General features: G+C 41.0%; 1 protein-coding gene across 4 annotated transcripts in view; it reads right to left on the reverse strand.

Annotated features, from left to right (window-relative positions):
• Positions 1-3,657: 3,657 nt before the first annotated feature.
• The window catches only part of MTMR7 (myotubularin related protein 7), a 107,604-nt gene continuing 84,781 nt past the window's right edge, over positions 3,658-26,480 (reverse strand). For all 4 annotated transcript variants that reach the window (XM_046648374.1, XM_046648375.1, XM_046648373.1 and 1 more), the window contains 7 exons: positions 19,071-19,180; positions 17,348-17,473; positions 15,307-15,356; positions 12,776-12,976; positions 11,480-11,620; positions 9,833-9,959; positions 3,658-6,867 (listed from right to left, as the gene is read on the reverse strand). In XM_046648374.1, coding sequence (XP_046504330.1) covers positions 6,505-6,867; positions 9,833-9,959; positions 11,480-11,620; positions 12,776-12,976; positions 15,307-15,356; positions 17,348-17,473; positions 19,071-19,180 — 1,118 coding nt within the window. In that variant the 3' untranslated portion in view covers positions 3,658-6,504. The remainder of the gene's footprint in view (positions 6,868-9,832; positions 9,960-11,479; positions 11,621-12,775; positions 12,977-15,306; positions 15,357-17,347; positions 17,474-19,070; positions 19,181-26,480) is intronic.

Raw genomic sequence — 26,480 nt, forward strand, 5'->3', positions numbered from 1 at the left:
CTGTGTTTTTTTCTAGGAGTTTCATGGTTTCAAGTCTTACATTTAATTCTTTCATCCATTTCGAGTTAATTGTTGTGAGTGGTGTAAGATAGAGGTCTAGTTTCATTCTTTTACATGTGAATATTCAGTTTTTCCAGGACCATTTATTGAAGAGACTGTCTTTTCTCCATTGAATATTTGAGGCTCCTTTGTGAAATACTAGTTAACCTTATATGCTTGGGTTTATTTCTGGGCTCTTGATTCTGTTCCATTGATCATTTGTCGTCTTTTATGCCAGTACCATTCTGTTTTGATTACTATAGCTTTATAGTATAGCCTGAAATGAAGATGTGCGATTCCTCCCACTTTCTTGTTCTTTCTCAGGATTGCTTTGGCTATTCAAGATCTTTTGTAGTTCCACATAAATTTTAGGATTGTTTTTTCTACTGTAAAAAATCTCATTGGAATCTTGATGGGGATTGCATTGAATCTATAGATGGCTTTCAGCAGTATGGACATTTTAACTATATTAATGCTTACAATCCATGAACACAGGTTACCTTTCCATTTATTTGTGTTGTTTTTGATTTCTTTCATCAGTGTCTTGCAGTTTTCAGAGTAGACATCTTTCACCTGCTTGGTTTTTAGCTCTAAGTATTTTATTGTTTTTGATGCTATTGTAAATGGGATCATTTTGTTTATTTCTCTTTCAGATAATTCATTATTAGTGTATAGAAATGCTACTGATTTATGTATGTTAATTTTGTATCCTGCAGCTTTACTGAATTCATTGAGTACAGCTAACAGTTTTTTGGTGGACTTTTTAGGATTTTCTATACATAAAATGTCATCTGAAAATAGAGACAATTTGACTTCTTCCTTTCTGATTCTGATGCCTTTGTCTTTCTTTTTCTTGCCTGATTGCTCTATCAGGGACTTGCAGTACTATGTTGAATAGGAGTGGTGAGAGTGAACACCCTTATCTTGTTTCTGATCTCAGAGGGAAAGCTTTCAACCTTTTCACGAAACACTGAGTATATTAGCTGTGAGTTTACCATATATGCCCCTTATTGTGTTGAGGTGTGTTTCTTCTATACCTAATTTGAGAATTTTATCATGAATGGATGTTGAATTTTGTCAGCTGTTATTTCTATGTCTATTGAGATGAACATATGATTTTTTCTTTCTTTCTATTAATGTGATATATCACATTGATTGATTTGCATATGTTGAACCATTCTTGCATCCCAGGTATAAATCCCTTGATCATGGTGAATGATCCTTTTAATGTGCTTCTAAATTCAGTTTCCTAGTATTTTATTGAGCATTTTTTATCTATATTCCTGAGGGATATTGGTCTGTAGTTTTCTTTTTTGTTAGTGTCCTTTTCTGGCTTTGGTATCATGGTGATGCTGGCCTTGTAACATGAGTTTGAGAGTGTTCCCTCCTCTTCAGTTTTTTGGAAGAGTTTGAGAAAGATTGGCATTAGTTCTTTAAATATTGGTAAAATTCACTGGCAAAGCCATCTGGTTCTGGACTTTTCTTCATTGGGAGATTTTTGATTATTGATTCAATCTCCTTAATAGTAATTGGTCTATTCAGACTTCCTATTTCTTTCTTGGTAGTTTGTATTTTTTTAAGAATTTTTACATTTCTTCTGGGTTGTTCAGTTTGTTGGCATGTAATTGTCCTAGTAGCCTCTTATGATTCTTTGTATTTCTGTGGTATCACTTGCAATGTCCCCTTTTTTATTTATAATTTTGTTGATCTGGGTCCTCCCTCTTTTTCCTTGGTTAGTCAATTTTATCTTTTCAAAGAACCAACTCTTAGTTTGGTTAATCTTTTTTATTGTTTTCCTGTTCTCTATTTATTTATTTACTTCTGCCCTAATGTTTACTGTTTCCTTCTAATTTTGGAAGTTCCTTAAGGCATGGAGTTAACGTTCATGTGGGATCTTTCTTGCTTCTTAACATAAGCATTTATTGCTGTGAACTTCCCTCTTAGCACTGTTTTTGTTGCACCCCATAAGTTTTGGTATGTTGTGGTTTCATTTTCATTTGTGTCAAGATACATTTTCATTTTCCCTTTTTCTTTGATCCATTGGTTGTTCAGGAGACTGTTGTTTAATTTCCACATATTTGTGAATTTCCCAGTTTTCCTCTTCTTATCAATTTCTAGTTTCATACCACTGTTGTCAGAGAGGACACTTGGTATGATTTCAATATTCCTGAATTTTCTAAGACTTGTTTTGTGGCCTAAGATATGGTCTATCCTAGAAAATGTTCTATGTGCACTTGAAAATAATGTGTATTCTGCTGTTGTCAGATAGAAGATTCTTTGTATGTCTGTTAGTTCCATTTGTTCTACGGTGTTCAAATTCACTGTTTCCTTATTGATTCTCAGGATGATCTATCCAGTGTTGAGTGGGATATTAAGGTCCCCAAGTATTACTGTATTGCTGTTTATTTCTTTTTGTTCTATTTGCTTCTTAACTTTTGAACTAGAGTTGTAAATGAATTATGCACCACCATTACACCATTACAGAATCCAACTTTGACTATATATTTAGCATTACCAGAGAGTTTTATACTGCCTTCTTATGTTTTTATGATGTTAATTAGCATCCTTTTATTTCAACTCAAAGAACTCTCTTTAGCATTTCCTGTAAGGCAGGTCTAGTAGTAATGAACTCTCTCAGCATTTGTTTGGCAAAGTTTTATCCCTCCTTCAATTCTGAAGGACAGCTTTGCCAGGTATTGAATTCTTGGTTGAGTTTTTTTCTTTCAAGATTTTAAATATGTCATCCCATTCTCTTCTGGCATGAAAAGTTTCTATTGAGAAGTTCACCTATAGTCTTATGGTGGTTCCCTTGTAGGTAACCTCTCTTTTCTCTTGCTGCTTTTAAAATTCCTTGTTTTTGACTTTGGACAATTTAATTATAATGTCTCTGTGTAGTCTATTTGGGTTCAGCCTATTGTGGGTCCTTTCAGCTTCTTGGATCTGGATATCTGTTTCTCTTACCACATTTAGGAAGTTTTCAGCCATCATTGCTTTAAATATACTTTCTGTCTCTTTCTCTTTCTCTTCTTCTTGAATCCCCATAATGTCAATATTGTTTCTTTTCATTGTGTTTCATAATTCCTATAGGCTTTCTTCACTCTTTCTCCTTCTTTTTCCTTTTAGCTCCTCTGACTGGATAATTTCAGTTGTCCTATCTTCCAGGTCACTGATTCTTTCTTCTGCTTGGTCAAGTCTGCTTTTGAAGCTATTGAATTCTTCAGTGAGGTATTATATTTTTCAGCTCTAGGATTTCTGTTTGTTTTTTTGTGATGGTTTCTATTTCTTTGTCAAACTTCTCATTTTGTTCATGCATTGTTTTCCTAATTTCATTTAGTTGTCCGTGTGTTCTTTTAGTTCACTAAACTTCTTTAAGAGGATTATTCTGATTTCTTTGACAATTCATAGAACTCCATTTCTTTAGGATCAAGTATGAGAGCTTTCTTAGTTTCATTTGGTGGTGTCATATTTACCTGATTTTCATGATCCTTGATTTGTTATGTTGGTATGTGTACATTTGAATAAGTGGTCTCCTCTTCCAGATTTTGCAGGATCGCTTTGGCAGAGACAGTTCTTCACCAGTCAGCTCAGTTTGGGTTTCTGGACGTGTCTGTTGGTAATGTCTTTGGGTAAGTGGAGCATGCTTTTAGGGTCTCTTTTGGGGTAAGGCAACTATTTGAGCTCTGAGGTTAGTGGTAGGAGGATGTGCCATTGGTTGAGAACAGCTTGACAGCTGGATAGGACTGCTGGCTTGTTTCCCTGCACAAGTGAAGATGTAGGATGGGCTTCGCAGTTGCCTGGATTCTCTGGTCAGGCTTATCAGATGGTCAGGACTATGCAGTAGGTGGAGCTATGAATTTGCTACCCTGCTTGATAGGGCAGCAGGACAGGACCCAGGGCCTGGAAGGCTTGCTGCCTGGGGACCCAAATCAGGCAAGTGTGCACTGAATATCCTGGTCAGGTGAGGCCACCAGCTTTGCTCTGCAGACAGAGAAAGCCACAGGATGTGCCTTCTGTTAAAGTACCATGGAAAATAGTGTTGTTGGATGGGCTATGCAACTTCCCATGAGCTCTGGTAAGGTTCCCTGGTCAGGCAGCCTGAAGGCTGTATGCGGCAATAAGTGGGGCTATAAATTAGTTTCTCTGCTCTGGCACAGCAGGAGAGCAGCTTGAAGGCCACTAATGCTCTTTGTGGTTTTGGCTCAAGCCAACCCATGTCCCAAGTTCTCTGGCCAAACAGGGCCACTGGCTTTGTTCTGCAGGTGATGAGCTTTGCCCCCTCACCTCTCAGCTCAAGAGTTTGTAGATTATACAGCTTCCAGGTGTTCTTGCCAACCCTTCCCATCAGATGGGAATGGGGGCTATGCTCTGCAGTGAGTGTGGCTGTGTCTTTGGCTCCTGCCTGGGCAGGACTGGGAGGCCCCACTTTAGGCAATTCCCACATTTTCCCAAACAGATCAAGAGGGGCCAGGAGCTGAAATCCACAGCAGGTAGGGCTATGGCTCAACTCTTCTGCATGGGTACCAGCAGACCAGCCTCCATAGCTGACAGTACTCCTCTTTTAGGGACCCTGACCCAATTTGGCAGACCTGCACCCTGCTGAATTCCCTGGTCAGACTGCACCAAAGATCTGACTCAGCAGATGAATAAAGCCACTGGTTAGGACTACTACTTGGGCTCTGCGGGTAGGCACTCAGTTTGCCAAGACCCAAGTACCAGTCGTTGGAAGCCCCTCTCACCTTCTCCATCTCAATTAGACTCCCAGTGTTTGAGCCCCACAGATTCCCCTGCAATCCCCATGGGGTGAAACCAGAGTAGGGGTTCCCACAAAGTGACCCACAGTGCTGGGGTACTGGATGTCACCCCTGGGTGCTCTCTTCCCACTGAAGGAACTGTGGGCTCAGGGGAGACCTCTGGGTATGGTGCTATACCAGCCTGCAGAAGGAGCTATGCAGGCAGCATGTAGCCATTCCTCTTACCCTTCTAATGGAGTCCATCTTGGTCTCTGGTGTGAGGTGGCACCTCAGCCTCACTCCCAAGTTCTAGGATTCTCTCAGTGGTGTCCTGTCCATGAACTGTTGTTTGTTGTTGTTTTTGTAGGGGAGCGAAGTGAGGAACCACCTATGTTGCCATCTTGATGCCATCACTCTTTACTCTGTTCCCATTTCAGCAAAATTTAATACGTTATCCTATTTAAAAATTTCACGTGTTCAAAATATTGATGAGGCAAAGTTTAACTTAATCCCTTTACATTCTAGAATGTACTAATAATTTAAAACCACACAGTGTGAATATTACTTATCTCTGTCCAAACATGGCAACTTTTCTCCACTAAGTTTCTTCAGATCAAAAGGTTAGGTCACCTAGTTAAGTCCTGTTTTTTAATCAAAAGACAAGGGACTGATTCTGCTTCAGATATGTATCTTAGCAAAACATAAAAACTCTTCAGAACTTTCAGCAGTCAGTGGTCATCAGATGTTACTAATGTTAATTAAACCATATTAACCAGTTATACAACTTCTAAAATGATAGGTGAGAAAACTTATTCCACTAGTTAAATAGACATAACAACCAAATTCTCTAGCTCTGAACTGGGATTTTCCCTCACTGAAATATTAGCCTACTTAACTTTACATTGTTATACTTCAGGGATCAGGCTGGCGATTGGCCCACACTATCTTGGTAATGTCGTCTCCAGAATAGTAACAAAGGGTTGTTATTTAAAAAGCTAATATGATCTGAACTCATATTTAAGAACCAGAGAGTAAATGTTGCTTCTACTTTATTAGGTATTAGACCCGTGTTAGAGAAAAAGTGAGTTATAAGTTTTAGCTTTTTTAAATGATGAGAAGAGATTCAAAGAAAAGGCAACAAAATTATTATAACAATTCAGATTATCTAAGGGAAAATTAACCTGAAAGATAAGCTTAATCAATTACAAAGCTCCTCAGTTACAGAAATATGTCTATTAACCAAAAAGGGTGCATGTCAACAGTGTGCTCTGTTATTAGAAATATTGATAACAGTCAGGCGGGAAGGTAACATCAAATGTTTAGCTTTAGAAAACAAAATATGCATCTGGAAGTGAAATAAGGGAAAAGATTGAAGATGATAATAGGTGCGAGGGAAAGGGGTCAGGGCACTTTTTTGAGCAGATGCATGCTATGACAAGGAAGATTTATCTCAGTAACCTCAGGTGATGGTAGGGGTCATTGCTCTGTAGTGAATAAAACTTCTATAATCTAGAATGATTTTTGAAATGGGGAATAATTTTCCTTACATTTATTTGGTAAAAGAAATGGCTACTTCCTGTTCTTCAACATCTACGTTGGCCGTTTTCTCCCTTTTCATTGGTAGATGTTATAATTCTCGACACATACCATTTCTTGTTATTTTAAATTGCACTGTTCCCTTATTTTTGGAAAGTGTTTCTGTGTGCCCTTTAGTTTGGAACTCTAAAAGGAAACTTCAGGCAGTGAGAAACACGGCTTCATCAGAATCCCGGTCCTTGCCACTGTCCTCACTTGGTACACACTCCCCTCCACTCGGAGACCGACAGCTCAAATCCTCCACCCCGGACTCTTGGTCACTGTTGGCTGACAGATCTGGATCTGAGCTTTTCAAATTGTCTTGGGTTAGAATCAGAGCAGAATCTTCATCGCCTTGTGAAGGGCTCCTGGATAGAAATGACTGCATATTCCCACTGTAATCCTGGGGAGTGTTGGCTGTGCTGTTGTCTGAGGTAGAAAACCCTGAGTGCTTGCTGGGTTCACTTTGCTTACTCTTCACTTTAGTGCGATTTAACTGGACTTTTTGAATTTTTTCCAGCCTCTAAAAAAGAAATAACAATTTCAGGGGAAAATCATGAATAATTTATCTTTTTTATATATGCATGCCTTTAGTATTCATACCTTCCCGCTACGTATAATATTAAGAACATGGGATTTAGATGGAGTTGGGTTCAAACCCAGACTTTATTACCGTGGACAAAATAATTAGACTGTGAGGTTTGGTTTCTTCGCCTCTAATGTAAGGATGGTAATACCTGCCTTAGCATAGGTTTTCTACAAAATGCAAATAACATAACATAGGTAAAGTACCTGGCAATCAGGAGTCAACCTTTTTTCTATACCTTTATGGTTTCACGTAATGATTTTTCTTCTATGAACTCAAAATACATTTTTTAAAAATCAGGAAAGAAGTCGTGATTATCTAACTTTTTAAATTGAGATTTACGTCACGTGCCATAAAACTGACCCTTTTAAAGTATACAGTTCACTGGTTTTTAGTATATTCACAAAGTTATACAACCATTCACTACTCTCTAATTCCAAAATATTTTCATCATCCCAAAAGAAAACTCCATACCCATTGGTAGTCACTCCCCATTCCCCCTCCACACAGCCCCAGGCAACCACTAATCTACTTTCTACCTCTCTGGATTTGCCTAGTCCGAATATTTCATATAAATGGAATCATATGATATGTAGCCTTTTGTGTCTGGCTTCTTTCACTTAGTTTATGTTCTCAGGGTTCATCCATTATGTAGCATGTATCAGTACTTCATTCCTTTTTATGGCTGGAAAATATTCCACTGTATGAATATCCCACATTTTGTTTATCCGTTCATGAGACGATAGACATTTGGGTTGTTCAAAATACATTTTACCGATTTCATCCTTTGTTGTCAACAAGGGAGGTGTTATAAGATCAAGTATTACATATTCATTCAAAAAGCATTCATATTATCATGCAAAAGCACTGTGCTAGGCACTATGAGGAACAGGGGTAACTACAGACCCAGCCATAAAGAACTTGGAATTTAACTTGGATGTGCTGGTGATGGTTAGAAGATTTCTGGCAGGAGGGACAGGGAGAAGAAAAACACAAAGGAAGGAGGAAGGTGTCAGCTGTGTACAAGAACCAGAGAACAGTTAAATCTGAGCAAGGGGCATAGTGGAGAATAAAGTTGTAAGGATAGATTAGACTGGATTGTGGGAAAATCTCAAATGCCAGGCTGAGCAATTTTGACTTTGTTTTAAGGAACAAAGAGCCAAAGGTTTTTAATTAAGGTACTTTTAGATATTCTAAGTAATTCTTTTTTATTAGTAGTGTTTTAACAAAAAGAATACTGGAATAGATTAATGGAATCCTAAGCTTCTCATAAACCTTGGACATCTTTAGGAAGAGTAAATAAAACTGGCCCAGTGATGACATGAGGGGACTTTGAATGACAAAAGGCCTAGTCGCTGGTACCACAGCTGCAGAATTCTAAAACCTAACCTGTGCCTCATTTCAGTCCTCTGCATGTGTTGTTTAGTTCCAGGCGTCAGCCCTGGTGGCAACCCACAGTCATCTATGGCACTCTAAAGCTTCTCCATCAGAATCTCCAGGCTTAGATAAGCCCAGGCATCAGGATTTTTTGTGAGGTCGTGATTTTATGCACAGAGTTAAAAACTGTTTCTCCAATAATGTAAAATTAAGGCAGAGCTCTTCATATAGGTCAAAGACACTTTGTTTAACCCTTGCAGATTCATAATAGAGTAAGATTTATGCTTGGTTTCAAAAGTTCTCAAAACCAACAGTTTAACTTCCTAAAGTGATTTTATCCATCTTTCTCCAGTATGCACTTGAGTTTGCATCTCTAGACTTAAGATCTTTCGTATTTCTGTCTTGAAAGGTGACGGTTTCTAGGAATGTTATGGGGGAACCAAAGGAGTCAGCCTCACCAGCTTCCTCTAAATGACCATCTCTATTGTTGGGGTTCCTGAATCATAACGTACCATTTCCCCTGGGCCGTCATTTTCAGGGGTGACATGCAGGTGAATATCCACTTGGATAAAGGAGTAGACTTTCTTGCAACTCGACTTGTGATATTTTGCCAACCTTCATTTAGACATTTATCAGTCTGAAAGTAGGAAACTGGAAGTTCTCTTCCAGTCACATTATTGCTTCATGAACTATAATGAAGAACTTTAACTTACTGACAGTTTCCCGGCCTTCATCCTAATACAGTTTCTACACTACATATGATCTGGGGGTGTAGAGGGGGTGGAGGTTTTCATCTTATTTAAAATATTTAGCCTAAATTCAGAATGTGGTCCAGACAACAGGAACTGAGTGTCAATTCTTGAGCAAGTGAATGACATGATGATGTTATGGGGTTTTAAGAAGATGAGTCAAGCAGAATGAAGCGAAGCATCCAAGTGGGTTTTGGTGATCAACTAAATGAGTGATATCACTGGAAACAAAGTTACAAAATTAAGGAAAACATGTAAGTTATTATAACCTTCCTGGCCAAGTAGTGGAAGTTATAAAGGTCAAACAATAGACTGTTGATAGTCAGTCCCAGCTATTATTTATAGATTAATAAAACATCATTATTCTTCTTAAAAGTGGGGAAATAAATTTTTACTACAAGTGTATATATCTGATTTTGTTTTTTCACTTTGAATCCCATTGTTTTCGTGTATTCTGCAGAAAGAATTCATTTTAGTACTCTCAAATAACAGTAACCAAAAAAACCTGACCTATAGTAGGAACAGCCACCTCGTTCAGCAAACCGTGGAAGCGAGCCACAAGGCCACGTCTGGCATGTATTGAGCGCCTCGGTCTGGGCTTCAGTTAATCTGGGCACTCACTTCGTGCGGTTGTTTTCAGGTTGCCGACTGGTTAAAAATACGAATGGCTGTGTTGCTGCATTTTACATATTCTAAGACATGAGACGCTTGCCTGGAGCAGTGATCATCACGAAATAAGCACAGAAAACAGCCTAACAAGAGCAAGCGTGTCTTACTTCTTCCAGGGCCTCTAGTTCTTCCTCCAGCTGCTGGGTTTCCTCCTTCACTGCCATGAGGTAATCCGTCACTGACTGCCGGGGCTGCAGTCCCTTTTCAAAGCGGTTATACATTCCACTCCAAAACCTGGAAAGGACGGCAGAGCTGTATGATGCCACCGCACCACAGTCTGGAAATTCACATTCGCAGGTCTTCTAAGGTATCTTTAATACCACAGTCCTACAGTCCTAATAATAACCAAAGGCAAATTACAGGCTCAAAAAAGCCACCCACTTAAGGTCATTTCATGTTGATGTTTTCTGTATCTTGGGTCAGTAAACTTCTGCAGAGAGTAAATTCATGAGGAGTCTACTTGTATATATGGTACTGAATTAGAAAGCCTATAATATATTCTTCTAAAATACACTGAAGTAGTACGTTACCTTTTTTTTTTTTTTTTGGTTTAAGAAAATGCTCTTAGTTTTGAAGAAATCTTGGAAAATTAGTGATTGTATTAACATTTAGAATATTTCAGCTGCAAAGGGAGTCTTTTAAATTTGAGGGTTTTAGCTTGTTTTTATCACCACCCAAAATTTACAGTTGTATTTGTAATAAATCCTTTTGTATCCTGTACAATCAAGCACACTGGAACGCAAATGAGAATCAACAGTATTATCATAGGGATATCCAGAGATCCACTCTCTACTTAGAAAAGTACTTCGAGGGCAAGGACTCCGTGCCATTCACTGTTTTGCCCACAGTGCCTAGAACAGTGCTTGACCTCAACAGTATATTTGTTGACTGGCTATGAATGACAACTCAGTTGCAATGCAGGCGACTGCAGTGTGTCTCAGCAACACTCAGAACTGCTCTTTTACACAAACATGAGGCTTTTTTTTTTTCAAAGTGTGATAGAATTAATATTCTGCCATAAAATTCTGGGGAAATAATTTAGACTGAAATAATTAAGAACAAAAACAAATTGAGGAATAGAAGCCACTAAGCGTGTGTGGGGAGTGAGTAGGAAGAAGGAATGTGGTTTCTTAGTTTATTCTGTGTAATTTTGTCTTTTTGTTGACTTCTGAGTCTCCCTTCCACATCATACAAGCCTAAAAAAAAAAAGCCGAAGGTAAAACCTAACAGACATACTTAGTACATACCTAGTACAGTCTGTGTGATGCCACCCTGCCTCCCCAGCCCAATAGACACAGTCTTAAAATAACTTATTTCCACAGGGACATAGTTCCACCAGGACTTGATTCAGCAGAGAAAGAAGGGAGCTTATGTCATGATCACTACCTAAACTTGTGATTCCACGTGTATAAGGCACTTGGTTTATTCAGTCCCCTTTCCATCTTTCCTTCCTTTTTTCCCTCCTCCCTCCCTCTCTCCCTTTCACTCTTAAGTAAATTGGAACTTACGTTTTAAGACATCATTATTACAAAACATCAACTTCTAAAGAAAATTCCACCTTTAGGAGAAAAGGAGAGGGAGAGGAGACACTGGCAAAATACCAGATCAGATTTTCAAGTATCTTCCTTTGGTGTGTTTTCTGTCCAGAAAAGCCTTAAAGCTCAGTGTTTCATACACTTCGGCCTCCAAATATTAAACAGTGCCAGAATCTAAGTTCATAACTATACCTAGTGAGGTCCTAGAGGTTCACATACTTGTACATGAAGTTGCATGGCGTCGTGGGCAGACGAAGGATTCCCTGGGTCTGACTGTGGTCAGCTCTAAATAGAGGATTCATGTAGTCGGCCCGATTCTTCCATAGGTGAGCCCATAAAGAGTACGTTCTTTCTTGAATTCTGTTATAAAGAAAACAAGCCTGAAAATGACCTATGTTGGTTCTTATAAATAGTAGATATGTAATGTTAAAGCTGGAAAGGGCCCAGTAATTGTTAGCTGAGCATCAGGTGTCCCTGTTCTGTAGCAGGGAAATTCACAGTCTGTCTGTCTTCATGGTATAGCAGGACACTCTAATAGTCTCAACTCGACACGATGTTTAATTCCTCTGAGTGTAAACTAAAACTATGTGATTTGGGGGGGATTTTTCCCCAAATAGTCATTGAATTTTCATTATTTGCCAGGTACTATTTAAATGCTTCACATGTTTTCTTTCTTCCTACGAGATATGTCCATTTTACAGATGAAGAAACTGACTTAGAGAGATTAAGTCGTTTCCCAAAGTCACGTAGCTAGTGCGTGGAACAGCCAGGATTCAAACCCAACCAGTTACCATTAAATTGGCTAGTCTATCGCAACAAACCACAAAACTATCTAGGAAAACAGGTGAGCTTAAAGGATGCACTCTGCTACTCTTAAATTATTACCATGTATCAGGAGTCACACTGAAGTTCCTTAGAGAAAACAAACTAGTATCCACTAGAAAAAGTTATTTTCTTCCTGTTCAGACAGTATAAAACTAGTGGCATCTATTTTATTTGAACTGACCATTTCCAAAATTAAATCTGATATTATTATGTACACTATAGTTAAAATCACTTTATTTTATGAAAATTTCAAAAATGTTCTCTTATTTGCTGTTAAGTTTTTGACTTCATAATTTATTTTCAAATCCACATTTCATCTACTTTTTCCCTCTGGATAAAAGCAATACAGTTTTAATCTGAGAATATATCCACTAAAGATGTCTAACTTTTTCCTTTTAAATGTGCAAATCACCTTCTCTGACTCCAGAGAGTTTCATTTCAATATTAGTGTGTCAAGTCTACCAAGCTGTCTGTGGATATCAAGCAAGAAATGGGGGGAAATGAACTTGTACCTATCTTCTCTGTCAGTTGATGACATTAAACCATTTATGAAGTGATGTCAGAAAAAAGAAAATAACATAAATCTGTCAGTATAGATGCGTGGCTAAAACAGTCTTCAAAATTATGAAAGGCCATCTGAAATTCTCAGTCACAAAATCTTGAGATGAAAATTAAACACCAAACACTCACTTGAGTTCTTGTCTCTCCTTTTGGCTATTACATAGGAAGTTTCCAAACTGGCAGGAATAAATGTGATGTTGAATGTGAATCAGAAACCTCTCATTGAACTCAAAGGCACAAGGAAACTGTTCCATTAACTGCCAGACACACTCAATGAACTGGTCGATAATTGGAGAGATTTCTTTTGGGTCACCATCTAGATTGCCATATCTATAAAACAAAGTATTAGAGGCTTTTTACTGCAAGTTTTTTTTTTTCCTTTTCTTTTCTCTTTTAAATTTGAAAGCTATAAATGCAAAAACAATCATAAAGGCAACCCTAGTTCCTAAGGAAATCTTATAAACCTGGAATACAGAAGAAGTGGAAAAACTAAGCTTTTAAGTTAAAATTTCAAGAGGAACTTTGTAGTGAAGGTCTACGTAGACAAGGGATATGGTCATGTTGTAGTTACGAAAGAAAGTTCGTGCTAGGGATAAAATTCAAGGCCACTTTCCATGGAAAAAGAGCATTCTTTAATTCAAATTTTAAAAGTACATAAGAACATTTGAAATAAACCTTCCACTTTCTTTTAATTAGTGTCTAGTGGGAGAGTGAGAAAGAATGTCCAAGCAACTTTAGAGTTTTTCACCTTTGTGTTGTTGTGTTGGGAAGGAATGAAGAAGAAAGACAACTTGAAAACACTGCAGTTTCCCAAATTCTGGGCATATTTCCATTTCTAGAGCAGTGTTAAAACTTGTCATGTAATTTATTTCCGCGTGACCACAGATTCCCAGATACCTTTATCTCTCGTATCTTTGTTCTCAAGAGCACATCAGGGTCTTCTCCCCCACATCCCTCAGTGAGGACTGCCTAGTCCTTTACACTATTACGTGAATTTTACAAAGAATCCAAAAGGGTGATTTGGGTGCCATCAAGAACAAACTAACAATATAGAACTTCATCCTCTCGGCAATGGACAATCAACTTGAACAGAAACGAGCAAGGAGTTGTTCCAAGAATTGTCTGGAAACTTCTCAAAAGTTTCAGTTCCACTCACCTTTGGTAGCTTTAAAAAGGACTGTCTAATATATTCTTTCCTCATAAAACAATTATCCAGCTAGTCTTCAGCCATTTCCATATTCTCTCTACATGTATCCACTATCTCAGAGATCCTAACTGCTTAGCAGATAGTAGAACCCCAAAACCGAAAATAACAATGTGACATTAAAAAGGTCACCAGCAGGCCAACCTCGTGGCCAAGTGGTTAAGTTTGCATACTCCACTTCGGCGGCCTGGGATTTCACCAGTTTGGATCTTGGCCACCAGCGTGGCACTGCTCATCAGGCCATGCTGAGGCAGCATCCCACACAGCACAACTAGAAGGATCTGCAACTAGAACATACAACTATGTACTGGGGGGCTTTGGGGAGAAGAAGAAGAAGGAAAATAAAAGATTGGCAACAGATGTTAGTTCAGGTGCCAATCTTTAAAAACAAACAAAAAAAGTCACTAAATTGGGGGCTTTAATTTTCCCATTTGTAAAATAGAATCATTGTGCTTTCCTAGAAAAATAATTATAAAAATAGGGTTCCAGAAAACCACAGAATGAATGCTCAATTAATGTTAAATGGAAAAACTACAAAAATAAGTATGAGCAGTTCCATGAACTTATAATTTATTTTAGGAAAACACATTGAAAATGCATATCAAAATATCTGATTAAATTATTATTAGCATGCTGCCTAAATTTAGACTACACTAGCTACGACAGTTAACATTCAGAGATTAGAGAACACCTGAACACAAGGCAAGCATTACTATAAACACTAACAAAAGGAGGTTGGTCACTCTAAAAACAATAGCTTCTGCTTATTAAAAGCCTAGTAGATGGTCCAGGCAAGGAGTAGGCTACTTACATAGACTTTTTGAAAATCCTTGCTCCAACACTGTGGAATAGGGAGGGTATCCCCATTTCACAGATGGGAGACCAGTGCTCAGAGAGGACAGATGCCCAAGGCCACACAGCTAGTAAATGCCACAGCCTGGATTTAGAATTAGATCTATCTGGCTCCAAAGCCTGGGCCACCATCCTACATTACCTCTCCAGAGACATCTGGGTCAAACTTCACCTATGACACAAATGCCTTAGGACAAGCCCAATTTAACTCCCAGTGTGAAAGATCACAGAGAAACTGTTACACAGGCATTTCACAACTTGAAGCTTAAAGTGAATGTTTGCACTTCAAAAAGGGAATAATTTAGTAAATCAAATGCATTTGGTAGGAGGAAGGGAAAGCCAATCCTTTCTAGGTCAATTAATAAGCATTCTGTCTCTTCTGGAACAATTTAACATTAATTAGTTCTGCCTAACAAATAATAAGAGTACTCAGAACTTTATTTATCTGTGATACAATGAATATAACAAAATTTTAACTTTCTGAATAAGATATACAAAGAAACTTTCTAAAAATAAAGCTCTTTCCCCCCTGCTCAATTGACAACTTCAGAAACAGATTTTTTTATCCTAAACATTCAAAGCAACAGATTTTTAAATATTTTACCTGTGATTAAACTTATGACCAAAGGAAATCCAGTCCTTTTCAATTAATACCTACACAAGAAAGAAGATAAATATCAGAGAGAGACGCAAACAAGGGAAAATAAGAGACCACAACCAATAATGTTGAAGAATTCAAAAGTTCTTGGAGCAGAAGTCACTATCCTCAGGTAACCGGCAAATGATTGAGCTTCATTATCCACCAATATAGAAATGCATGTCGGAAGGGCCAAAGTCATGGATATGTGAAAATGTACTAACACCAGCCCCTGAGTGCCTTCTATGAGGCACTGTTCATATTGCTTCATATCTGGTCTCAGTTCAGTGTGGGATAGGTATTATCATCTCTCTCATTTTACAGAAGGGGAAACTGAAAGAGAAATTAAATACTCACCTAAGATCACACTACTAGGAAGCGGTCGATGCCACCTCATAACCTAGTTCTTCCTACACCAAAGCCCATCTCTTAACCAATATATGATGCTGCCTCTTAGTAGATCAAATACCAACCTTTTTACAAGAAACAATTAGTAGTATTTTCCAGTGATCTTTACTACACATTAGAAGAACTCTAAAAGGATAGGGGTTTGGGGGATATTAGAAGTTTCAGCCCTGCTTTGAAGTCAGGGGTAACATGAGTTCATGATCTCAAATTGTCCGGATTTTAAAACTTTTAAAGTCAAATAGTATAGAATAATCCCATCAATATCGCCAATGCTCTAAAATGACCAGAGGTTTGCCCTAAAAAAACACACGGAGTAGTTGAAGTTTGTCCTCGACAACTTGTAAATTTAATGGGGCAGATTCAGAAAAGAGTCCATGATGGTAACGGATGGTGTGAAGCAGAGAGGCCCCGTGGTGAATGTGTGACACGGAACACCCACCTCCCCTACTCCTGAGTCCAGTCCAGGCGAGGGTCTGAAGCAGGAGTGTAACTCTCAAGTCTCAGTGCTCTCACAGGTAACTGGAAGTTCTCTGACACTTTCAAAAAGAAACAGCCCAAGAGAAGAAACTGCCTCTTCTCTCCTGTCCACAGAGTGTCAGCTGCTCTTACTTGATAAAGGAGAGCTACACTAGAGAGATCCCATTCAGGCTCCTCTGTCAGCATCTATCCCTCGCATGGACTCAGGAGTCAGCGAAGCACTTTCTACCAAATCATGGTTCAGGAGGCAGGAACCAGGTCATCTCTCAGTCACTAGGAAGTCCCTGCAGTCACTTTAACAGAATGGTTCCAGGGGCCGGCCCAGTGGTATAGTGGTTAAGTCCGTGCGCTCTGCTCTGGTGGCCCAGGGTTTGTGGGTTTGGATCCCAGTTGTGGACCTGCGCACGACTCTTTGGGCCATGCTGTGGCAGCGTCCCACATGCAGGGTGGAGGAGGATTGGCACGGATGTTAGTTCAGGGACAATCTTCCTCATCCTCCACCCCCCCCCCAAAAAAAAGTATGGTTCCAGCTTAGCCAGAGCTTCACCATTCCAGGCAACTACACAAATATTCTGCCGTTGGAAGCAACATGTCATGTTTTGACGCACCCCTAAAAGGTACAAAATCTAGGAGAGGATGTACTCATAATTTCAGCAAAGAACACACAAAACACTGAGAAATTTTCAATATCCTCATCCAGAGTTGTAAGGACTACTTAAAAGATGAAAGCAGTAAGTGAAAACAGGTTTTCCTCTCAAGGACTTTTTACATGCATAATATACAAAACTTTTTCTCCGATTGTTTTTTCTGAAAAGTGTTTTCTGTTATATATTCACATGTAACCTCAAACTTGAAATACTTATGAGCAAATGACATATAAAACTCCCTATTTTACAAACTACTGAATATATATGCCCCCACATTCACATTCAATAGCATTGACTTGAATTGGTTCCACCATCCCAGAAATTCACCTCTTTACTCCAAGCCTATTTCAATTTTTCCCCTTTAATCGATCTTGCTGATCTAATGAGGGGGAAAAAAAAATTGTCAATAGTTGCCAACAGACAGGTCCATTGTGTTCGAGGCCCGGCGTGGGAGGGCGGCCGGGCGCCGCACTCACCATGAATCCCTTCAGAGTCCGGTAGTGCGGATCCAGCAGGAGGCTGGCCACCGAGCACACCTGAGCAGTCCTGTCCCAGCCATCGGAACAGTGAACGAGCACACTTGCCGCTTCCTCTGAAACTGCCTAAAAAACACAAGATCAGCAAAGTCACAAAGAACGACTATAAAAAGGAAACATCTTTCATCAGAGCCAGATGTGGTTTTATACCTACCGAAAGAAACAGGCAAAACAACAAAACACAAAAGTGTCCATTTATTTAGCATTCATGCCCCCATCCAGTTAGCGCAGAGCCAAGGCGTGGGCTGCTGCACCAGCTTTCCCTCTCCTTCGCTACATCGGGAAGCCACCACCCAGGCCACCTCAGCCAAGCACATGTACTGCACAGAAGATGCTTCCCGTGCAGACGCACCTGCAGGATGGGTCTCCCAGCCCACCTTCCCCTCCCCACGCCCCTCCAGGTTCCCACCTCAAGCCTTTCCTATATGGAAATTCCAGAGTTCCTACTGGCCTCAATCATTTCCAAAAGGGAAAAGACATCAAAACTAGAAATTGTAAAACTACGAAATTAGAGATAAAAGGATAAGAACCACGTAATGGACACAGTGGTGGAGCGAAGGAGGAGAAAACAAAGGTAAAACTCTCAGCAGGTCTCCGCTAAGAGAAGAATTTCTATTTGCCACGGCAAATGGACACACAATTTTTTGCTGAGTATCTTGGCAGGAAACAGAAATTGGGAAACACGGCAGAGATGTTGTCATAGCATTTATCACTACCTGAAATTCTATTTTTATTCATTTTCTGTCTCCCACACCAGAACGTCAGCTCTCTGAGGGAAGAGACTTGCTCTGGCTTATTCAGCATTGCATCCTCAGCACTTAGAAAAATGCCTGGCACTAAATAAATATTTGTTGAATAAATGAATTATCTAATAAACGGGAGCATACCATGTCATCAGGAAAAACATATAAATCTGAATTTATTAAAAAACCCACAAAACAGGGGCTGGCCCCATGGCCGAGTGGTTGGGTTCGTGCGCTCCGCTGCAGGCGGCCCAGTGTTTCGTTGGTTCGAATCCTGGGCGCGGACATGGCACTGCTCATCAAGCCACGCTGAGGCAGCGTCCCACATGCCACAACTAGAAGAACCCACAACGAAGAATATACAACTATGTACCAGGGGTCTTTGGGGAGAAAAAGGAAATAATAAAAAAATCTTTAAAAAAAAAAAAAAACCACAAAACAGACAATGCATTCAAAAACAGCTTGTATGAAAGTTGCAGCAGGATTCTTCCTATGGCAGAACAGAATTCACCTACCACATTTCGAGAACATGACTTTTGCTTATGCCATCATTAGAAAGGAGGAGCTGTTTACTAAGATCGAAGCCTCAGGCCTCGATCACTGAAGTGCCTCATGTTTGGGTCTACCCTCCTATGGAAAATTCCTCCATCTAGAACTAAGCCTAACTGAAGAGAGAATATCCTGAAAATATTTCACCAGTTGACCTGTGTGCTGACATACGATCAACTGAGCACTGCCTTCTCTTTCACAACATCGCATCTTCAGAGGACAAACTCTGGAGCTCTGCGAAGCCAGCTCCTCGGTCGGTGCAGCACAGCTTAGCACAGGGCAGCCAATGGGGAGGGAAAAGGACATCCACTTTGAAGTCAGAGTGCACTGGCTGGTGTGCCCCTTGATTCGTTTTCTCTGCACTCGCATACCTTTGCAATGAAGATTCCTGCATCCATGATGGCCTTGATGTGCCTTAACCAGCCAGAGTTCTCCAGTCCCCACAGAAAGTCACTCATGGAGGGAGATTTAAGTTCACACACTGCAAGATAATAAACCATGTTATAAAAGCGAAATAAAAGCAATCTCTCATTTTACATGTGATCATTTTTGTAGGTAATTGATATAGTATTTTTTTAAGTCAAGATAAATGCTCAAGCTTACCAAACTATACTTTTTTTTTTGAGGAAGACTAGCCCTGAGCTAACATCTGCCAATCCTCCTCTCTTTTTGCTGAGGAAGCCCGGCCCTGAGCTAACATCCGTGCCCATCTTCCTCTATTTTATATGTGGGACACCTACCACAGCATGGTGGTCCAAGCAGTGCCATGTCCACACCCGGGACTCGAACCGGCGAACCCCAGGCCACCAAGGCGGAACGTGCGCACTTAACCACTGCGCCACCGGGCCAGCACCTTACTAAACACGTCTGTTGAGCCATTTCAAGTAAGGCTTTTCTACCTACTTTGGTCATGGGGGACACTGCATCTTTTTAGAAGTATTATATCTGTAAAGTTTAAACCCCAATATTAATTAAAACCATTAAATGTTACCATAGTAAAGGTCCAGCAGAGAGGATCTATTTATGCTTTCAGAAAAGACACTCAAAACGGGCCACTAAGGAGCACTTAAGAGTGCTATGGAGCAAAAAACACAAATAAACTCCAGCACTTTCCTAATTAGAACTCGCCATCATTCAACCACTTCAGTTTAGGACTACTACAAAAAGCCAAACCAGCTGTCCTAAAACTCTTAAATGGAAATGACCCCACTCCTCTTGCCAACCTCTCCCATCCAATGGGAGTAAAATGTGTGAACTTAAAAATGAGATCTTGTACTTCTGAGCTGCTTCTAGAACATCGTTAGGGGTTTTCCCTTTGACTGAAATTGAAGAAAACCTAGGATCCCAATGATATCCATATGTATACAGCTAAGGCAGGTGTGTAAACACTTCTTAATATTAGCAAGCAATTTCATCCCAAGATCTTATCTTTTAGTAAACATAAAGCATGAAAAAGCTTGAGAGCTAGCGGTCTGACTACATATCACACATATTACATCCCAAGGTTTATGGGGTTTATACCTATAAAGCCCTTTTGAGGAATCCTATAAATTAGCCAAGGAAAATTAAATAATGTTCCGGGGCCCAGCCCCGTGGCCCAGTAGTTGGGTTCACGCACTCCTTTTCGGAGGCCCAGGGTTTTGCTGGTTCAGATCCTGGGCACGGACATGGCACTGCTCGTCGGCCATGCTGAGGTGGCGTCCCACATGCCACAACTAGAGGGACCCACAACTGAAGATACACAACTATGTACCAGGGAGCTTTGGGAGAAAAAGCAAAAATAAAATCTTAAAAAAAAAAGAAAAAGAATGTTCCAGATATTCTCGTTTAAGTACATTTTATGCCCTCTGTGATGCACAGACATACGCAGGGAGTAGGGAGCCCTATTTGCTACTCCCAACTCTGTCAGTAATTAGCTGTATAATCCTGCACAAGTCATTTCAACTCTTTGAGCCTCAACTTCTTCACACTTAAAACAGAAGGATGTACTAAATTATACCTTTGTACCCTTCCAATTCTAAACTCCCAGATTCAACTTTGTTAGCTCTTGGAAAGCACCGCATATTTGGAATACATAGTAAGCGTTAAGGACAATATTTAATTTTTCAGATGTCCTTCCCTAAAACATGCCAGATAACAGAAGGCTCACTCATATTTCCTGCAATATAAGAGCCACACAGAAAAAACAAGTAGTTAAATTCTGAGTCACAGATGACAGCAATGCAGTAACACTGACATTCCCAGCAAAAGGCCCGACTTAAGAAGACCATATTATGGATATGTTTCCAAAAGCCTTCCCAGCTGGGTTTCTCGCACTTCCAGCATAAATTTCAGCTTTTCTCTGGTCTGTTGACTAATTATTAGTTATTAGTCACCCATCTATTTTCCAGCTTTAAAATTTTTGTTGTGGTCACCTCTCACATTCTCCCACTGTCTCGCTCTTTTGTATTTTTTTACCCCTTCATCATCATTTTAGGGTCAGAAGGAAGTGGGTAAATATATGCATCACTATGCCATGTTAAACCGGAACAGAGATAAGAGATCAAACTTTGGGCCTGTGAGAGGTAGGAGCTGGAACTGAGGTTCCCTGTATCAAACTGAGCCATTCAAAAGAAATCCACTTATGGACGCAGGGGAAGCGGGTCTCTGTTGGACTCCGCATGAGGAAATAAAAATTTACGCTGAGACACTGAAACACTGGGTCTATTCTCATTCATGTTTGGGATCCAAAATTATAATTTCTGTATATACATGGGCTCCTAGCTGAGAAATGATCATATTTAGGCTGGAGTCTCGCAGATGCCCGGCAGAAGCAAAGCAAACACTGCTCGGGAGCAGTACTGCCCTAATTTTGTGGAATCCCACAGAAAACACTTCACTGAACATAAGCACACAATAAAAATTTACAACACATCAAGGAGCAGTGTTCTCAAGCAAGAGAAAAGAGACAGAGAAAAACAAGATACAGGATTAGCATCCCAAGAATAGGATATAATAGAACAGTCAGCTGAAACCAACTTTCATATTTTTGAATTGGAGCAGGAGGATGGAAGGCTCCAACAAAAGATAAAACAGATGATTTTCCTGAGGTGTCTGGATCCACACTTCTGATAGCCACTGCAGGGGTCTGCACCCTGACTTAGCTAATTCACGGCCAGGCTTCCCACATTCCCCTCTCTGGGCTTCCAGGTTAGGATTCACGAGAAAGATCTGCAGGACACTGGGAAGGCGGAAGTGGAGCAGCAGCGTTTAACTCTGTAGGGCGTCTGTCCCCACACTGATGAAGGTGTCTTTGCCACTCCAGCCTGGCCTCACTGCCCCCTGCCTCACGGCCAGCTTGTCTTCCCACCTGCCAGCCCTGCTGACCTCCAGGGGCCTCAGGCCTCCACCCAACACAGGGGAAACAGCCTACCACAGGCCTCTTCACCAGCAACCCTTGGCGGGTCCGTCTGTCCTTAGTGACTTTCCTCTGATCCTCGACCAGCCCCCTCGGCGCCCTTACTTCCCCAACACCTCCCTGACACAAAGCCCCCTCCCAAACCCCTCACAGAGCAAACACTGACAGCGGTTCAAAGAGAAACCAAGCAAAACAAAATTGTGATTTAACTTTGTGAGGCAGACGAGGGCAGGAAACATGTATCCTGAGAGGTGGAGAGGCGAGTGTATGGAAGCGCCTCTTCCCCAGAGGGACGTCAGCAGACTGTGGGCAAGATGGAAAAATCGAGCAAGAGCAGTGAATCAGGTGCTTTTAAGAACATGGAGGCTAAGGTGTAAGGTAAGAGAACGTAGCTGCCCTGGGAAGTAGGAATGGAGGTGGGGACGGCTGGAGCACACGACTGAGGTTTTGTTGTTGTTATAACCACGGGACTATTTTTGAAAACTTCTCACAACTACAACGTGAAAAAATAAAAACCAAATCTAAACAAACACAATCTCAAGCCCTCAGCCTTCAGTGGCAAGGGCCCTCCTCTCCTTTGCCTTCACCGCAGGAACAGCTCAAGCTCCTACACGTCTTCACTTCTGGCACCTGGAGATTTCCTCTTCTTTCTTTTCTTTTTTAACAGCTTTTTTGTGATATAATTCACTTACCATACAATTCACTCCAAGTGAACAATTCAGCGGCTTTTAGTATATCCACAGAGTGGTGTATCCATCACCACAATCAATTCCAGAACATTTCATCAACCCAAAAAGAAACCCCCTATGCATTAGCAGTCACCCCATTTTCCCTCCCCCTGCCCTAAGCAACCACAAATCTACTTTCTTTCTCTATACATTTGCCTATTCCAGACACATCATATAAACTGAATCATACCATATGTGATCCATTGTGACCAGCTTCTCTCCCTTAGCATAACGTTTCCAAGATTCATCTATGTTGTAGCATGTACCAGTACTTCATTCCTTTTTAAGGGCAAATAATTTCTCATTGTATGGATATACCACATTTTATAATCCATTCATCAGTTGATGGACATCTGGGTTGCTGCCACTTCTTGGCTATAATGAATAACACTGCTATAAACATTCGCATACAAGTTTTTGTGTGGACATAGGTTTCATTTCTCTTGGGCACATACCTAGGAGTGTAACTCCAGGTTTCACCACTTGAGGAGCTGCCCGTGGAACTGTTTTCCACAGCAGCTGCACCACGTTACATTCCCACCAGCCGTGTATGAGGGTTCTGACGTCTCCACGTCCTCACCAACACTTGTTATCATCTGTCTTTTTGATTATAGCCTCCCTGGTGGATATGAAAGCATATCTCACTGTGGTTTTGCTTCCCTAAGAGCCAATTCCTCTTCTTTCTTGCAAGCTGTTATCCATTTAAGTAAATATTTGCTATATTTATCTGGCATTTCTAGGTGTTTTTATCAGGGGGTATTTCATAGTAGCTTAATCTGCAATCTTGGGAAATGGGAAGGCGTCTGTGTGTCACTTAGAGTTTAGCTGTATGTGAACCTGTACATCTCAGTAACAATCATGATGTATACATGGGCAATAGCATGTGGCACCGTTCAAGGGCAGAGGCTTCAGGGAGATGGTGCCGCACGCAAATGCCAGCTCTGTCCCCGCCCAACACTGTAACCTGGGGCTAGTTCCTGAGCCTCGACTTCCTCAAGTGTAACGGGGATAAAACACCTTCTTCGATACATATAAATTATGCTGGCAGACAGAAGATTCAAAAATGGTAGCTCTGAGATACACTTAGTCATTTGTTCACCCAGCATAGTGTCCTGAGAGCCAGGAGGCACGACACTCAGCACCGCAAAAGCTGAGGCTCCCAGAGTTTGTTCAAACACAAGGTGATCAGTGGCAGAGAGCGGGCACAAGTCTCCTGAGAAGCAAGCCTAGTTTCTGCCACCACACCATGGCTACCTTGGTGAGTTTGACTAGAATAATAATAATAGTAGTAGCAAAATTTAAATAGTGCTTACCAGATGCCAGACACTCTTCTAAGTGCTTTATATAGAATAGACTTTTAATCCTCATGACAATCCTATGAAGAAGGTACTATTATCATCCTCATTTTATAAAAGTGGGAACCAATGCAAAGAGAGGTTAAGTAACCCGTCCAAGGTCACCCAGCAGATAAGCGGTGAGGCTAGGATTCAGTTCAGCTCTAGACCTTATGCTCTTAAGCAATGCCTTTCAATCTGGTTTGTGCTATTTTTCATAATTCAAACATGAACCAATCTAAATGCTCCTTGGCTCCCACATACAATCAGCTTAAAGCTTATGCATTTTATCACTTAGAACTGCACCATCCAGTATAGCAGCCACTAGTCACACGGAGCTATTGAGCACGGGAAATGAGGCAAGTCTGAATTGAGCCATGCTGTGAGTGTAAAGCATATCCCAAATTTCAAAGACTTAATATGAAAAACAGAAGGTAAAATATCTCATTAATAGCTTTTTATACTGATTACATGTTGAAATGATAATAGTTTGGATATATTGAGTTAAATACAATGTATTATTAAAATTAATTCACCCATTGATTTTCACTTTTTCAATGTGGCCACAAGGAAATTTAAAATTACAAGTGTTGTCTGCATGCATGACTGCCACCATACTTCTCCGGGACAGCACTGATTTAGATTGCTCAAGGAAGATTAACCTAATAGAAGTCTTCAGACTTTTCTGCACATGTACCTCTTCAATAATTTTTAAAACTAGGTACCCTCTCAGGCACCCTGCAATAATGCCTCCCATTGGATTGAGGGTGTGTTTGTCTTCTGTAAGGGGGCAACAGGGCTATTAGGAAGGGGAGGTGGGAAAGGAGAGCTGGCTTAAAGCCTGCAGCAAGGAGCACCCGAAGGCAGGTCACGCAGTTTCGGGAGGCGTACACATGGAAGTTGATGCTCTCAAGGCCAAGTCCCAGACAGCAATCTGGCCAGGGTGCACCTCGAAGGATCTTCCCGCGAGGTCAGGGCGTCTGTGCCCCGTTTGAAGACAGGCCGCTGAATCGGGCAAAGGCAGAATGCCAGCCCCTCATCAACCCTGCGCAAGCCCTGCCTCCCTGCCCCGGCCCGCAGCATCCGTCCCCGGGGACACCGCCCCGCACGACAGCACGAGCCCTCCGAGCGGCAGCCGGCCTCTGCCTGTGCAGGCAGCCGGCGGGGAACGCGCGAACCCCAGCACCCTTGCTGAGCTCTCGCCACTCCCTGGGCCCTGCCGTTTGGTCTTCCTGTCCAACCCCAGGCCATGACCCAATGTGTTCAACTCAGTCCTAAAATACACACATTCCACCACGCAGAGCCACAGGACTCAACTGATTCCTTTAAACAGATAACATTCTCTGGCAAACAAAACAGTCTTTTTCACTAAGCAGGCTAAACATTCCGCTTGTTACAGTAGGGCTTAGGGCTGGGTGGCACTCCTGTTTATTTCAAAAAAGTTCAGGGAGCCTGAGGGATATCTTGGCCCAAGAACAAATGATCCTTTTCACCTTCTCTTCCCACAAGGCATGGAAATGACAGCAAGTTTAAAAATAGAGACACCAGGCTTTCCAGCTAACCTGGAGACGGGCTGTGCCAAAAGCAGGAGGGGAATGGACGGCTCACAGAACACGGCCGGAAAATGCACTGCAAGAATGTTCCACTGCTCACGCAGCAAGGGGACAAGCTGCTGCGTCTCCTGCCAGGTCAGCTCCTTTCTTCCCACACTGAGAATGGCTCCTTGTTGACCATTTCTGTTGTCAGGAACACTAAAACTGTGTGCGTTAAGTAAAATGACCTCACCCGGTCTTGGAGCAAGGGAAGCACTGAGAGGGTGCTCTCCAGGCCGGCGCTGAGTGGCCGTGTCAAAGGCAAACAGCTCTGCAGGTGACGGATACACACCGACAGATGGGGGGCCACTTGAGACTGAAACCATTAGAGCTGGGATTTTCAAATGTAAAACCGGCAGGTTTGTTTGCATAAACTCAGGATAAGGCAGAGATACTGATTTGTTCACTCTTGTTGCCAAACGCAAACCAATATTTACAAACCATTTTGCTGAACAAAGTTCATTTCAGCTGACATCAGAGGCATATGCCACAGATTACAGAGGTCTGTACTTATAACCAGGAGTTTAACGCCCGGGTCTAATATTTGTTTCACATAGTAGGGCAACTACAACCTATAAACGTATAGGAAAACACTAAAAAAAGAAAAGATATATAATTATGGAACCTGAGGAAATACAAAATCTGTTTGGAAGAAAATAAGCCTCAGCTGATCTTCCTTAGGTATTCCTTACACCAACTGCCTGTCTTCCTCTACAGGTGCTGGAGTCAG

Source organism: Equus quagga, chromosome 22 (assembly GCF_021613505.1).
Source record: "Equus quagga isolate Etosha38 chromosome 22, UCLA_HA_Equagga_1.0, whole genome shotgun sequence".
Lineage (NCBI taxonomy): Eukaryota > Metazoa > Chordata > Mammalia > Perissodactyla > Equidae > Equus > Equus quagga.